At 38.3% G+C, this 16,408-nt stretch overlaps 1 protein-coding gene across 3 annotated transcripts in view; it reads left to right on the forward strand.

The window, feature by feature from the left end:
• The window catches only part of ZCWPW2 (zinc finger, CW type with PWWP domain 2), a 143,994-nt gene that overhangs the window by 47,046 nt on the left and 80,540 nt on the right, over positions 1-16,408 (forward strand). For all 3 annotated transcript variants that reach the window (XM_010842050.1, XM_010842051.1, XM_010842052.1), the window contains exon 2: positions 13,447-13,797. In XM_010842050.1, coding sequence (XP_010840352.1) covers positions 13,505-13,797 — 293 coding nt within the window. In that variant the 5' untranslated portion in view covers positions 13,447-13,504. The remainder of the gene's footprint in view (positions 1-13,446; positions 13,798-16,408) is intronic.

Consider the following 16,408-nt stretch of genomic DNA (forward strand, 5'->3'; position numbering starts at 1 on the left):
GTGCGACCCTATAGATGGCAGCCCACCAGGCTCCCATTCCTGGGATTCTCCAGGCAAGAATATGGAGTGGGTTGCCATTTCCTTCTCCAGTGCATGAAAGTGAAAAGTGAAAGTGAAGTCACTCAGTCATGTCTGATTCTTTGCGACCCCATGGACTGTAGCCCACCAGGCTCCTCCATCCATGGGATTTCCCAGGCAAGAGTACTGGAGTGGGTTGCCATTGGTTAGTGTACTGTTTTCCTTTCTGGCTTACTTCAGTCTGTATAATAGGCTCCGGTTTCATCCACCTCATTAGAACTGATTCAAATGTATTCTTTTTAATGGCTGAGTAATACTCCATTGTGTATATGTACCACGGCTTTCTTATCCATTCATCTGCTGATGCACATCTAGGTTGCTTCCATGTCCTGGCTATTATAAACAGTGCTGCGATGAACATTGGGGTACATGTGTCTCTTTCAATTCTGCTTTCCTCCGTGTGAATGCTCAGCAGTGGGATTGCTGGGTCATATGGCAGTTCTATTTCCAGTTTTTTAAGGAATCTCCACACTGTTCTCCATAGTGGCTGTACTAGTTTGCATTCCCACCAACAGTGTAAGAGGGTTCCCTTTTCTCCACACCCTCTCCAGCATTTATTGCTTGTAGACTTTTGGATCGCAGCCATTCTGACTGGCGTGAAATGGTACCTCATTGTGGTTTTGATTTGCATTTCTCTGATAATGAGTGATGTTGAGCATCTTTTCATGTGTTTGTTAGCCATCTGTATGTCTTTTTTGGAGAAATGTCTGTTTAGTTCTTTGGCCCATTTTTTGATTGGGTCGTTTATTTTTCTGGAATTGAGCTGCAGGAATTGCTTGAATATTTTTGAGATTAATTCTTCGTCAGTTGTTTCATTTGCTATTATTTTCTCCCATTCTGAAGGCTGTCTTTTCACCTTGCTTAGAGTTTCCTTTGTTGTGCAGAAGCTTTTAATTTTAGTTAGGTCCCATTTGTTTATTTTTGCTTTTATTTCCAATATTCTGGGAGGTGGGTCATAGAAGATCCTGCTGTGAAAATCCACTTTTCATTACATGTCACAATCCAATAAGAAATGGTTCATTGTTGCTACGTAGAGTAAAAGAAGATAACACTTCAAAATGACGATTTTTCTTTTTGATCAGCTCACAAGACACCCACTTATCAAGCTTTTTCACCTTTCCAATTTGCTTCAAATGCTGCATGACCATAGAATGGTTGACGCTGAGTTCTTTGGCAACTTCTCATGTTGTTGTAAGAGGATCAGTTTTGATGATCCTCTCAGTTGGTCATTGTCAGCTTCCAATGGCCTGCCACTGCACTCTTTCATCTTCACGGCTCTTATTTGCTCTGCAAAACTTCTCAAATCACCACTGCAGAGTATGTTTGTTAGCAGTTCCTAGGCCAGGTGTGTTGTTGATGTTGCGAGTTGTCTCCATAACATATTGTTTATGACCCATTTTGAACTCAATAAGAAAATCACTCGAATTTGCTTTTTGTCTAACATCGTTTCCTTAGTCTAAAATAAATATAAAATAAACAGCAAGTAATACGTCATTAGCAAAAAAAAGCAAAGCAAGAAATGAGCATTAAAGTGATGTATAACGTAATCACATTTATTTGAGATTATTTGAAATTCCAGTATCGAACAGCAAAATTCAACAATCCAAAACTGCAAATTACTTTTGCATCAGCCTAAATACTTTATTTGTATATCACTATTCTTTTCAATATGCTGTTTCTTTGTAGAAACATATTTTAATATTCATTTATTTCTTTACTTTTGGCTGAGCTGGGTCTTCATTGCTTCGCGTGGGCTTTCTATAGTTTCAGAGAGTGGGGGCTACTCTCTAGTTGCTGTGTGCAGGCTTCTCATCGCAGTGGCTTCTGTTGTTGCAGAGCGTGGGCTGTAGGGCACAGGGACTTCAGTAGTTGCTATGTGCGGACTAAGCTGTTGCAGCTTGCAGGCTCCAGAGTGCAGGCTTAGTAGTTGTGGCCCAAGGACTCAGTTGCCCTGCAGCATGTGGGATCTTCCCAGACCAGGGGTCAAACTGGTGTCCCCTGCATTGCAAGGTGATTCTCAACCACTGGACCACTAGGAAAGCCCTGTAGAAATATTTTAAATATTAAATATTTAAATATTAAATATTCCTTCACTTTGTGAGGAAAATTCTGGATAATATAATCTGTATATATGTTTTAACTAGTTAAATATAACTGATGTGGCAATAATTTTTAAAACCAACCAAATGCTGGAGAAAAGGTAATAGAAATAATGAGAATCTGGTTTGAAAAGAGTAAGTATTTCATAACCTATATTATACATTCTATTAGCCTGGATAAACTATCAAATCTAAAATACCAAGAGGTTTGACACAATTGAAAATGAGTATCACTACTTAAATAATAATGACATTTTCTTGGTATTAATTTATCTTCTCAGTATTATCCACTGACTTCCTAAGAAAATCTGAAAACTTTATCTACCATTTAAAAGTAATCTTTTAATCCCCTTAACATATTATAATTGGCTATCATAATGGATTTTCCTAAGCTTTCCACTGATGCAGTGCAGTGAACTTAGAGTGCTTTCTCCAGTGGTTCTAGGATGGACAGAATCCTAGGCAATTGAGTGACAGATACTAATATCATGTTCTGCTTTCTTTTATACCTCTTAACTTTCATTATTTGTTATTAGTATTCTCTTCAGTATGCTCTTTCTTTGTAGGGATATTTTAAAGTGACTTCACTTTGTGAGGAATAATCTAGATAATATAGCCTGTAGATCTGTTTAGCTAGTTAAAAATAATGGCAGTATGGTAAAAGTAAATGGATAACTGAAGGGCACCTGATACTCTACATGTGGTACCTCCCATCTTTCCAGCAGGAGGCCTCACATTCCATTTAGAACATATGACCTGCTTTTATATGGTCTGAGTGAGGGTTCTAGTGTCAATTTGATATTAAATACTAAGAAATCCTATTTTTCTTATTAAATAATAAATAGAAGGTTCTTGAATGAACTTGTAATCGATTATTTCACTGTTTGTAGACCTGTTCCCCAACTCCTTACCCTCAGCTTAGTTGTCCCAATACCTGCTTTAGACTTATGAGTCTTCCTTGTCTCTCTTCATATTTGAACTTGGGGTTGGTTGACCAGTGTTATCTCATCCTACTGTTACCAAATCGCAAATCCGTGTGCCCGACACACAGTGAGGCCCATCAATACTAAAATGTTAAGAGTTTAGAACAGAGAAAGATTTATTACAGATCTATACAAAGAGATGGGTGGCTCATGCCCTAAGAACCCCAAAGTTACTGAAAACTTTCAGCAAACCCCTTTAAAAGCAAAAGGTGAGGGAAGGGCATGGTTAGTTGTTGCAAACTTTTTGGTGTCAAATCCTTTGCTGTTGAGGTCAGGTCATGGTGAGGTAACAGTCAGGTAATGGTATTCTTGTGATTCTCTACCAGACAACTTTTATTCTCGGTCCTGACAAAAAAAGGCAGGGTCTTAAGGCACAACTTTAACCCTCCAAGGTCCCAATCCTGTCTTTGAGAAGGTGGATTGCAGTTGGCTGTTCCTTTAGGGCCAGGTTCCCACATCCTGCCGAGCTGTCATTGCTGAGGAAGCCAGGTGCCCAACTCAGCTGGTCTTCAGTCTCCTCAGGTCACCCAAATGGGACAGACCAGGTCTCAGAGAGTGTGACCATGGCAGTAAGTCACAGAAACAGGAAAGGGAGAGCGGTTCACTGCTGCCTCAAGGACCGGGACAAGGCTGGTGGAGGGCCTTAGTGAGGTCGCTGGAGCCCTGCAGGATGTAGTCCCCAATCTATTCCCTGGGCACTCCACCTCACCTGTTGGCCCAAGGCTAGGTGAGCTGGAGGGCCTCCAGGAGAAGGCCTAAATCTGCCTCTTACCTCACTCTCCACCTCGCAACACCCCCCCCCCAACCTCTGTTGTCTAAATCCCCTCACTAACTCATTATTTTAACAGTTGGTTGCTTGTGGGCAGGGCCCACTGCTACACTCTTCAGTGGCTGAGCAGGACCCCTAACAGTCGCTCACTGACAGTTGTTGAATGGGCGGGGCCCACTGAGGCACTGACTAATAGGTGAACGGGACACAGTGCCTGGTGACAGGGTACGAGGTAAAGATGCACGGCAGTGGCTGCTGTGCTAAGGGCTGAGGTCACTGCGCTCTTTTATAACAAGGTAGAGATATTGCTATTACTGTTTAAAATTTTCTGGAGCTCATTAGAAGTAAAGAAAACAAAATACAAAGGACGCCACCAAGACAGCAGAGTAAATACAAGGCATCAGACTTTTCTTCCTCCCACAGATGCACTGAATGAGCAGCTCCACACAGATCAGTTCCTTTGGAGAGAAATATAGAAACTAGTTTAGTTCCTCCTACACATTGAGGTGACTGAGGAAATAACCACACTGAAATGAGTAGGAAAAGCTAAGATACATTCATGCCATAGACCTTTAGTTTAACCACGGAGGAACCCAGCAGTTTCTCCTGAGAAACAGATGGTTTGGACCACACAGCTAGTTCCTCAACTTTTATGGCTGCTACCCAAGGGACCAGCTCCTAGATCACCTAGCTCTGAGAGCCAATGGGAATCAGCATTTGTGCATCCACCAGGACCATGTTATGGTTTTAAACAGAAGTGCAAACACTTAACCTTGGCTGTATCCTTGGACTCAACACAGACGGACCAGAATAAAACACAAAATTACCATTTTCTCTATGGAAGGAATTTAACTGCATACTTTTCTAGTTGCTGCCCAAGAATTGGGCTTCTAACCAGCTTGCATCTGGAAGCTGATTGTCCTCTTCCGGGAGCCTGAAAGGGCTTGTGAGCAGTTTCCTCTCCCTCTCTCCAGTTATAAAAGTGAGTGTCCAGCTTCTTTCTGGAAGGAGCTTGTCTGTGCATCTAGCACCCCAACTTTTATGACTGCCACTCAAGGAACTGGCTCCCAAATCACCTACCTTAGAGAACCAAAAGGGCTTCACATTCACAGTCCCCTTTCACCATGGAAAACAAGTAAGCAATTTCTAACAGATCTGTAAGCACGTCCTGCCAGGCTTATCACAGAGAGAGCAGGCAAAAGCACAAGTCTCAGTTTTCCCTAAAAGGGATTTGACTATATACTTTTTCAGCTGCTGCCTAATGGTTCTAATTAATCTGCATATGGGAGCTAATGGGGCACATAATTAGTAGTAGTTCTGCGAGATCCTAAATGGACATGTGGAAACTGGGGTGAGACGAGAGAAGGCAGAAGATCAAACAGAAGAAAGGATCAATGAGCTTGAAGATAGTTCACTGGAAATCATAAAGTCAGAGGAACAAAAAGGACAGAAAAAAGTGAGGAGAGGGAGTGGAATAATATATTGAAAGTTCTAAAAGAACTTATGAAAGAAAGAAAACTGCCAGTCAAGAACAGTGTTTCTGGCAAAGTTGTTCTTCAGAATTGGTGGAGAAATAGAGATATTGATAAAAGGTCAAGGAATTCATCACCACTAAACCTGCCTTACAAGAAATGCTAAAGGAATTCTTTAAGCTCAAATGAAAGGATACTAATTAGGAATATGAAAACATAAAAGTATAAAACTCACTGATACAGGTAAATATAATGTTGTATTAAAAATAATATATGATGGCATTATGTAAATCACATATAGCTTTAGTATAAAGGCAAAAAGACAAAAGTATTGAAAATCTCTGTAGCTACAGTAATTTGGGGGCTTCCGTAATAGCTCAGGTGGTAAACAATCTGCCTGCAATGAAAGAGATCCTGGTTCAATTCCTGGGTTGGGAAGACCCCCTGGAGAAAGGGATAGGCTACCCACTCCAGTATTATTGGGCTTCCCTGGTGGCTCAGCTGGTAAAGAATCCTCCTGCAATGCAGGAGATCTGGGTTCAATCCCTGGGTTGGGAAGATCCCCTGGAGAAGGGAACAGCTCTCACTCCAGTATTCTGGCCTGGAGAATTCAATCGACCATATACTCCATGGGGTAGCAAAGAGTTGGACACTTAAATAATTTTTATTGGACACATAATATGGAAAGTTGTAAATTGTGACAACAGAACATAAAATGTAGGGACAAAGAGTAAACACGAGGAGCTTTTGTATGTTATTGAAGTTATCAACTTAAAATGAACTATTATAATTGTAGGATGTTTTAGGCAAGCCTCAAAGCAAAACCCTTTGTTAGATATGCATAAGATAATGCAAAAGGAATCGGAGTATACCACTACAGAAAACCATCAAATCATAAAAGATGAGAGAAAGAAGAGAAAGATCTATAAAACACTTAGTAAAAAATTAACAAAGGGGCAATAATAAGCTTTTACCTGTTAAAAATTACTCCAGATGTAAATGGACTAATTCTCTAATCATAGACTGAAAGTGAAGGGAAGGAAAAAGATACTCCACACAAATGAAAACCAAAAGAGACCCAGAAATAGCTATTCTTATATAAAACAGAAGTAAAAAAAAAAATGTAAAAAACGTCAGGGTTGCTATACAATGATAAAGAGATCAATTCATCAAGAGAATATAATAACTGAAAATATTTATGCACCCAGTATTGGAGTGTCTAAATATATAAAGCAAATATCTGAAGAGAGAAATAGACAGCAGTACAACAATACTTAAAATTGAAATTAAAAGATGCATGCTCCTTGAAATAACAGCTGTGACAAATCTAGACAGTGTATTAAAGCAGAGATATCACTTTGCTGACAAAGGTCCATATAGCCAAAGCTATGGTTTTTCCAGTAGTCTTGTATGGATGTGAGAGCCGGACCATAGGAAGGCTAAGTGCTGAGGAATTAATGCTTTTGAACAACAACAATAATAGGGGATTTCATTACCTGACTTTGAACAATGAATAGATCATCCAGACAGAAAATCAGTAAGAAAACTTTGGACTTAAATTACGCTTTAGATGAGGATTCCACAGATATATACAGAACAATCTAACAGCAGCAGAATGGACATTCTTCTCAAATGTACATGGAGCATTTTCCAGGATATATCATATTGCAATACTATCAGGCATCCTTTCTGACCATAATGGTGTGAAACTAGAAATTAATAACAGGAGAAAAACTGGAAAATTGACAAATACATAGAGATTAAACAACATGCTCCTGAAAAACCAGTTGATCAAAGAAGAAATCAGGAACCTGAAAATGTCATGAGACAAATGAAAATGAAATACAACATACTGAAATTATGGGATATTGCGAAAGCAATTCTAAGAGGGAAGTTTATAACGATAAATGTTTACATTAAGAAGAAAGACCTCACGCAAACTAACTTTACATAGAAGGAACTAGAAAAAAGAAGAGCTACTAAGCCTAAATTTAGTTGAAGGAGGAAATAACAGAAATCAAAGCAAAAATAAATGAAAGATTAAAAAAATAATAGAAAAAGATCAGTGAAAGTAAGAGTTGGTTTTGTGATAAAAGACACAAAACTTTAGCTAGACTAGCAGGAAATAAAAGAAGACTCATAATTGAAAGAGACTTTATAGCTGAGCCACAGAAACACAAAGGATCCTAAGAGACTATGATGAACAATTAGATGCTAACAAATTGAATAATTTAGAAGAATGGATAAATTCCTAGAAGCATATAACCTACCAAGACTGAATCAGAATGAAATAGATTTGAACAGATAACAACAAGTAAGGTGATTGAATCAGTAATCTAAAATTCTCCCAACAAAGAAAAGTTCAGAACCAGATGACTTTATTGGTAAGTTCTATCAAAAATTTAAGAGTAATTAGTGGGAATTCCTTCTCAGCCTCTTTCAAAAAATTGAAGAGAACAACTCCAAATACATTTTAGAAAGCCAGCATTAACTTGATACCAACATCATAAAAGAACACCACTAGAAAAGAGAACATCAGACTAGTATACCCAATGAACATATGTAGAAAAATTCTCAATTTTCTAGCAAACAATTGAGCACATAAAACAGATCATACACCAGGAGCAAGTAGAATTTATTCATAAGATGCATGGATGGTTTAACACTTTGAAATGAATAAACATGATACACCGCAGTGAAGGGAAAGGTAATCATAATGTCATCTCAGTAGATGGAGAGAAAGCATTTGACAAAAGTTAATATCTCTTGATGATGAAAACTCTTGACAGATTGGATGTAGAAGGATTATATTTCAATAAAATGATGACCATATGTAACAAGCTCACAGGTAACATCATGCTCACTAGTGAAAAACTTGAAGCTTTCATCTAAGATCAGCAACAAGACCAGGGTGCCCATTCACACCACTGTTATTCAACATGGTACTAGAGTTTCTAGCCAGGACAGGCAGGCAAGAAAGAGAAATAGAAAGTGTCCATATCTCAAAGGAAGAAGTAAAATTTTCTCTGTTTGTAGAATACATGATCTCATATATAGAAAACCCTGAGGACTCCACGAAAAAAATTGTTAAAACTAATAAATGAACTCAAGAAAGTTGTAAGATACAAAACCAACCAACAGAAATGAGTTGCATTTCTATACACTGACAACAAAGTAGCTGAAAAAGAAATGAAAATAATCTAATTTACAGTTGTGTCCAAAAAATGGGGGAAACAGTGTCAGACTTTTTTTGGGCTCCAAAATCACTGCAGATGGTGATTGCAGCCATGAAATTAAAAGACGCTTACTCCTTGGAAGGAAAGTTATGACCAACCTAGATTGCATAGTCAAAAGCAGAGACATTACTTTGCAAACAAAGGTCCATCTAGTCAAGGCTATGGTTTTTCCAGTGGTCATGTATGGATGTGCGAGTTGGACTGTGAAGAAAGCTGAGTGCCAAAGAATTGATGCTTCTGAACTGTGGTGTTGGAGAAGACTGTTGAGAGTCCCTTGGACTGCAAGGAGATCCAACCAGTCCATCCTAGAGGAGACCAGTCCTGGGTGTTCTTTGGAAGGAATGATGCTAAAGCTGAAACTCCAATATTTTGGCCACCTCATGCGAAGAGTTGACTCATTGGAAAAGACTCTGATGCTGGGAGGGATTGGGGGCAGGAGGAGAAGGGGACGATAGAGGATGAGATGGCTGGATGGCATCACTGGCTTGATGGACATGAGTTTGGGTGAACTCCAGGAGTTGGTGATGGACAGGGAGGACTGGTGTGCTGTGATTCATGGGGTCACAAAGAGTTGGACACAACTGAGTGACTGAACTGAACTGAACTGAAAGTTAATCAAAAAGGTGAAAGATCTATAAACTGAAAACTGTAAAACATAGATGAAAGAAACAGAAGGCAAAAATAAGTGGAAAGATATCCATATTAATAGATTAGAAGAATTTATATTGTTAAAATATCCATACAACCCAAAGTAATCTATAGATTCAGTTCAATCCCTATCAAAATTCCAGTGGCATTTTCACAGAAATAGAAAAAATGCTAAAATTTGTATGTAACCATAAAACTCCAAATAGCTAAGCAATCTTGAACAGGAAGAGAAAAGTTGGAGGCATTCTACTTCCTGGTTTCAAACTATTTTACAAAATTGTAGTAATCAAAGGGGTATAGTATCAGCATTAAAAACAGACACAGATCAGTGGAACAGAGTACATAGCCCAGAAATAAACCCAGGTATATAGAGGTCAACCAGTTTTAAACAAAGGTACTGAATGGGGAAAAGATAGTCCCTTCATTAAATTGTCTTGGAAAACTGGATGTTCGTATGCAAAAGAATGAAATTGGATCCTTAAACTGTACACAAAAATAAACTTGAAATTTATTTTTGGATTAAAGACAAATGTAAAACCAAACTGTAAAACTCCTAGAAGGAAACTTATAGGAAAAGTTTCTTGAGATTGATTTTACCAATGATTCTTTGGATCTGACACCAAAAGCATAGGCAACAAAAGTAAAAATAAAGCAGGACGGCTGCTGCTGATGCTAAGTCACTTCAGTCGTGTCCGACTCTGTGCTACCCCATAGACGGCCTCCTACCAGGCTCCTCTGTCCCTAGGATTCTCCAGGCGAGAACACTGGAGTGGGTTGCCATTTCCTTCTCCAATGAAAATGAAAAGTGGAAGTGAAGTCGCTCAGTCGTGTCCGACTCTTATGACCTCATGAACTGCAGCCTACCAGGCTCCTCCGTCCATGGGATTTTCCAGGCAAGAGTACTGGAATGGGGTGCCATTGCCTTCTCCAAAAGCAGGAAGGACTACATTAAATTAAACTGTTTCTTTGTAGCAAGAGAGACAATTAGTTAAATGAAAAGTAGCCTACAGAATGGGAGAAAATATTTGTAAACATTTTTAAAAGGGATTAATATCCAAAATATATAAGGAACTCATACAACTGACACAATAAAAACATTTAAATCTTAAAATGGGCCATTTTTCTAAAGAAGCTATATGGCCATTGGGTATATGAAAAGATCCTTCACATCACTAATCATCAGGGAAATGCAAATCAAAATCACAATTAGTTATCATTTCACACCTGTTAGGATGGCTGTTATCAAAAAGTCAAAAGACAATAGAGATTGATGAGGATGTGAATACACTGGAAACTTGTAGGTGGGAATACAAAATGCTGCTGGTGCTATGGAAAACAATATGGAGGTCTCCTCAAAAAATTAAAAATAGAACTACTATATGATTCAGCTACCCCACTTCTGGGTATTTATCTATGATAACTGAAATCAGAATCTCCAAGACATATTAGTACTCCCATGTTTATAGCAGTACTATTTACAGTAGCCAAGATATGGAAACAACCTAAGTGTTAATTGACGGACAAATAAAGAAAACATACAATGGAATGCTGTTCAGCCTTAAATGAGGAGAATGTTCTGCAACATGCAACAACATGGATTAACCTGGGGGACATTATGCTAAATGAAATAAGCCAGTCACAGAAAGACAAATACTGTGTGATTCCACTTATATGTGATATCTAAAATAATCAAATTCATATAATCAAACAGTGCAATGATTTCCACGGGTGAGGAAAATGGGAAAGTAGGGAGTTCTAAATTAGCAGGCATAAAGTTTTAAGTAAGAAAGATGAGTAAATGATAGAGATCTGCTATACGACATTCTACCCATAGTCAGCAGTACTCTTTAAATGCACTTTAAAATTATTAAAAGGGTAGATCTCATACTAAGAGTACTTACCAAAATATAATAAAATTAATAAAGTTTAAAAAAGACATAAAATGAAGCATCAACTCAAAAAGAGAAAGATAAGCTCAACAAAGAATGCCCAAAGAAAGTAGAAGGAAGGAAAGAATAAAGTACAGCTATTAATTAAAGGTAAAAGAGGAGAGTGAAAAAATCTGGCTTAAAACTCAACATTCAGAAAACTAAGATCATGGCATCCAGTCATCACTTCATGGCAAATAGATGGGGAAACAGTGGCTGACTTTATTTTTCTGGGCTCCAAAATCACTGTAGATGGTGATTGCAGCCATGAAATTAAAAGATGCTTACTCCTTGGAAGAAAAGTTATGACCAACCTAGATAGCATATTAAAAAGCAGAGACATACTTTGTCGATAAAGGTCCATCTAGTCAAAGCTATGGTTTTTCCAGTAGTCACGTATGGATGTGAGAGTTGGACTATAAAGGAAGCTGAGTGCCGAATAATTGATGCTTTTGAACTGTGGTACTGGAGAAGACTCTTGAGAGTCCCTTGGACTGAAAGGAGATCAAACCAGTCTGTCCTAAAGGAAATCAGTCCTGAATATTCATTGAAAGGACTGATGCTGAACCTGAAACTCCAATACTTTGGCCACCTGATGGGAAGAACTGACTCACTGGAGAAGACCGTGATGGTGGGAAAGACTGAAGGCAGGAGGAGGAAGGGACAACAGAGGATGAGATGGTTGGATGGCATCACCAACTCAATGGACATGAGTTTTGCAAGCTCTTGGAGTTGGTGATGGACAGGGAAGCCTGGCAGTGCTGCAGTCCATGGGGGTTGCAAAGAGTCTGACATGACTGAACCACTGAACTTGGTTAGTGTTGGATAGTGGATAATGATAGTGGATAGTGATAGACTGATTATCCATACTTGGATAGTGATGTTCAATGTATGTGTGCTCAGTCATGTCAGACTCTTTGCGACCCCATAGACTGTAGCCTGCCAGGCTCCTCTGTCCATGGAATTTTCCAAGCAAGAATACTGGAGTGGGTTACCATTTCCTACTCTAGGGGATCTTCCCAACCCAAGGATCGATTCTCCGTCTCTTGCATTTCTTTTGTCTCCTGCACTGGCAGCAGATTGTTTACCACTGAGCCACCTAGGAAGCCCCAGTGGTGGTCTACTAATTTATCAATATAGTATATGCAAGTCTTTTTCTAAAAATAGGTTTGTATTTCAAAGTAAGTTACTAATAATTAGTTTTACTTATATTTTACCTATATTATTAATTATTTTAATATACACATAACTTATTATTAAAGCTGGCAGTTAGGGACTTATATAATTCTAATGTCTTGAATTAATAGTAAATAAAATCACTTGAATTAATAAAAGGCAAAACAACATAAGCAAAATATTCCTTTAATTTTTAAAAAATTTCACATTTTCATATGGTGAAATATTTTGCTACCTTTAGTTTTCTTCAGAATTAGAAAAAGAAAGGGATCAGTTCTACACTGTATACACCGTATACCCAAGAGGCAATACTACCTAGTGGATAAGATCACAGAATTAGGGAACTGCCTGACTTTAAATCCCAACTATATCTTGTACTAGCTGTGGGACCTTGAACAAATAACTTGACTTTCCTTGGCTTTCATTTTCTCTCTAAAAATGGTCACACTGAGGTTGTCGGGAAGGCTATATGAGTGGTGTGCATTGAATAGTATCTGGCCCAGAATCCGCAATGGGTAAGATTTACCTCTTATTATGGTGGCTTAGCAGTAAAGAAGCTGCCTGTGATGCAGGAGATGCAGGTTCAATCCCTAGGTCAGGAAGATCCCCTGGAAAAGGAAATAGCAACCCACTCTAGCATTCTTGCCTGGGAAATCCCATGGGCAGAGGAGCGTGGCGGGCTACAGTCCATGGGGTCGCAAAGAGTCAGACACGACTTAGCGGCTAAACAACAACAACAACAACAACGGCAAAAGTACTGGGTATCTATTAGATGCATACTGAGGAGTAGTGGAATAGATATTATAGTTAACCTGTACCCCTTTTCTGCTCCATCATACTTTCCTTATTTTTAATTTGGGAGCATTTTATGACCAGAATGACTGAGGCTTCTGTTTTCTTCCTTTGTCTCTGGGTGGGTGGAAACACGACATGTTCAACGTTTATAGAGAAGAGTGCGCAAACAAAGTATAAAAAAGCTACTTCTCGGATTTTGGCCTGAGCTTTCTCTCCTTATCCCCTGAAATCTTTATTCTGTTATTTTCCTCTTATTTTCTAGGTTAAATGCACTTACGGAAAAAGGAAAATTTGATAGTAAGATAATAGAATGTTGTAATATGGCAATGCATTCCTCAGTGGAAAACAACATGTATATAAACAAAGTGTGGGTTCAATGTGAGAATGAAAGTTGTTTGAAATGGAGACTGTTATCAAATGAGGATAAAGCCAAAGTCAATCACAGTGAACCATGGTACTGCTTCATGAACACTGACTCAAAGTACAATAAGTGCTCTGTTTCTGAAGAAGACTTTCCTGAAGAGTCTCAGCTTCATCAAAGTGGATATAAGATCGTCTATTCACAGCTGCCTCTTGGAAGCCTGGTTTTGGTAAAATTAAAGAATTGGCCAAGGTAAGATTTTTGTTGGTGTTTTCTAATAAACTTTTGAGGTATAGTCTTGCTAAGTTTATTAACTTTCAAAACTTTTCGAACAATCAACTTCTCTGTTGTTGTCTAACTTATTTATTGTTTTCTGATCTCACTGTTATTCTTTCCCTGACTTGTTTGGGTTTAATTCTTCTTTGTCTAGTTTCTTAAATTGGAGACTTAGATAACTGATTCATATCTTTTTTTCTTCCAGATATGGGCAATTAAAGCTATAAATTTCTCTTTAAGCACTGCTTTAGTTATATCCCACAAATTTTAATATGCTTTGTTTTATTACAATTCAGTTTGTGATTTTTTTCTTTGAAATGAGTTATTAGAATTGTGTTTTTAAATGACCAAATACGGGATTTAAAAAATATTGTTATTGAGTTCTAATTTAAATCTCTTGTAGTCTGTTTCACTGAATCTTGTTTTATGGCCCAATGTGGCCTATCTTGAAAAAAATTTACATTCTTTAGTTATTGCCTAGATGCTTAAAAGATCTTTTTTCTTCTGATTTTTGTACATTTACTATTTTATAGCTCCATGTTTCCCATTCTGGGTTGATTTCTCTAGTATGCAATGGGCATTTTCAGTATGCAGTTTCAAGTCTTTTCATCTCGATTACGTTTTTCTTAAATTATAACTAGTTTATTCAGTTTCATTGCTTTGATTGTATGTTTGGATCCCTGTAGTACTGATGGTGAATCTTCTCTGGTGAGCTTTGGTATTACTTTTTCTTCAGGAGTTTTCATCTTTGAAATTTATGTATTTTCCCTTTCTATATGTTATTTTTCTGAAGGAGTTACCAGTTCTTGTGTTCTTCTAGTTCAGTCTTTATTGAAAAATTTAAAATTTCTTTCAAGAGTTTTGCCCCTTCTCTTTTCAAATCTTCCTTTTCTCCCATCACTTTGTTTTCATTTGTATTCAGTGATTCGCCATGAAAAATGTTAGATGTTTGCTTTCCTACGGAGACTGTGATGGGCTCATCTAACACACAACACAGAACACACACAAGAGGTCTCCAAGGCAACACCGAGAAGCGCACTCCTACTCTATCACTTCCTGTTACGGACCGGATTGTGGTTCCCCCTAAAGGCCGTGTGCTAAATCCCTAACCTCGGAATGAGACTGTATTTGGAATGAGAGCCTTTAAAGAGGTGGTTAAGTTAAAAGAGGCCCTCATCCAATCTGACTGGTGTTCCTGTAAGAAGAGAAACTTCAAGTACACAGTAGACAACCAGGGCCGTGTGCAGAGCACAGCCCTTGAGAAGACAGCATCTGCAACCCTGGGAGAGGCCTCCAGGAAAACCAGCCCAGCTGATACCTTGATCTGCGACTTCTGGCCTTTAAGACTGTGGGAGAATAAATTTCTGTTTGTAAGCTACCCAGTCTGTGATAATTTTCTATGGCAGCCTTAGCAAACCAATATACTTAATATCTTTCCAGATGTGGAAGTCTCTCAAATATGTACCTTTTGTTACTGAGAGTTTTTCTAGGGATCAAATGTGAAATATTGTTTAAAAATACATGTATGTTAATTGATATGTGCATATATTAATTGATAGATATATAGTTTATACATATATAATTGTTGTTGTTGTTTAGTTGTTAAGTCGTGTCCAACTCTTTGTGACCCCATGGATTGTAGCCTGCCAGAGTCCTATGTCCATGGGATTTTCCAGTCAACAATACTGAAGTGGGTTGCCATTTCATTCTCTAGGGGATCTTCCTGACCCAGAGACTGAATCTGCATCTCTTGCATTGGCGGGCAAGTTTTTTTTACCACTAAGTCACAAGGGAAGCCCATGTAATAATAGGATGGTCTTTAAGAGGAGCTAGAGTTATGTAAGAACAAATGTTTTTAAAGGTGTGAATATGAGCACTTATTTTTGAAGTTACTTATGAAGGTATTTGTAGTCCCATGCTATTTTTCATATCTCTAACATTTTGAAAGCAGAGCATTTATATTTACTAATGGAAATTCTGAAGGTTCAGTAATTCTAATTCAAGAAATGGATTTGAATCTTGTCACTATGTCTGAAATATTACATTAGAAATTTGATTAGGAATTTCTTTTGCAGTTTTGTGCTTATAACTGAGGGTTAGAGTTTGAAATACGAATGAAGCATGTTTTACTCCAGTCCCTAAATTACCTCTAATCTGTGATTAAGACCATCAAAATGCTGCAAAATACAGCTGTACCCACCTTCTTGCTTACTGGAAAGAGTAAAATACATTTTGCTATGTAGTCACATAAATTCTTCTTTATAAACTAACTACAAATGAACACAGACTTAAAGTACAGACTAGGAAACTCAAATCTATTGCTTTATTGCTTATTCAGTACCACAAATACATAGAAAGATGATAACAGGATAAATTGCAGTCAGTTCGGTTCGGTTCAGTTCAGTCGCTCAGTCATGTCCGACTCTCTGTGACCCCATGAATCGCAGCACGCCAGGCCTCCCTGTCCATCACCAACTCCTGGAGTTCACTCAGACTCACGTCCATTGAGTCAGTGATGCCATCCAGCCATCTCATCCTCTGTCGTCCCCTTCTCCTCCTGCCCCCAATCCCTCCCAGCATCAGAGGC

This window comes from Bison bison, unplaced genomic scaffold (genome assembly GCF_000754665.1).
Source record: "Bison bison bison isolate TAMUID 2011002044 unplaced genomic scaffold, Bison_UMD1.0 scf7180017864171, whole genome shotgun sequence".
In the NCBI taxonomy this organism is placed as follows: Eukaryota; Metazoa; Chordata; class Mammalia; order Artiodactyla; family Bovidae; genus Bison; species Bison bison.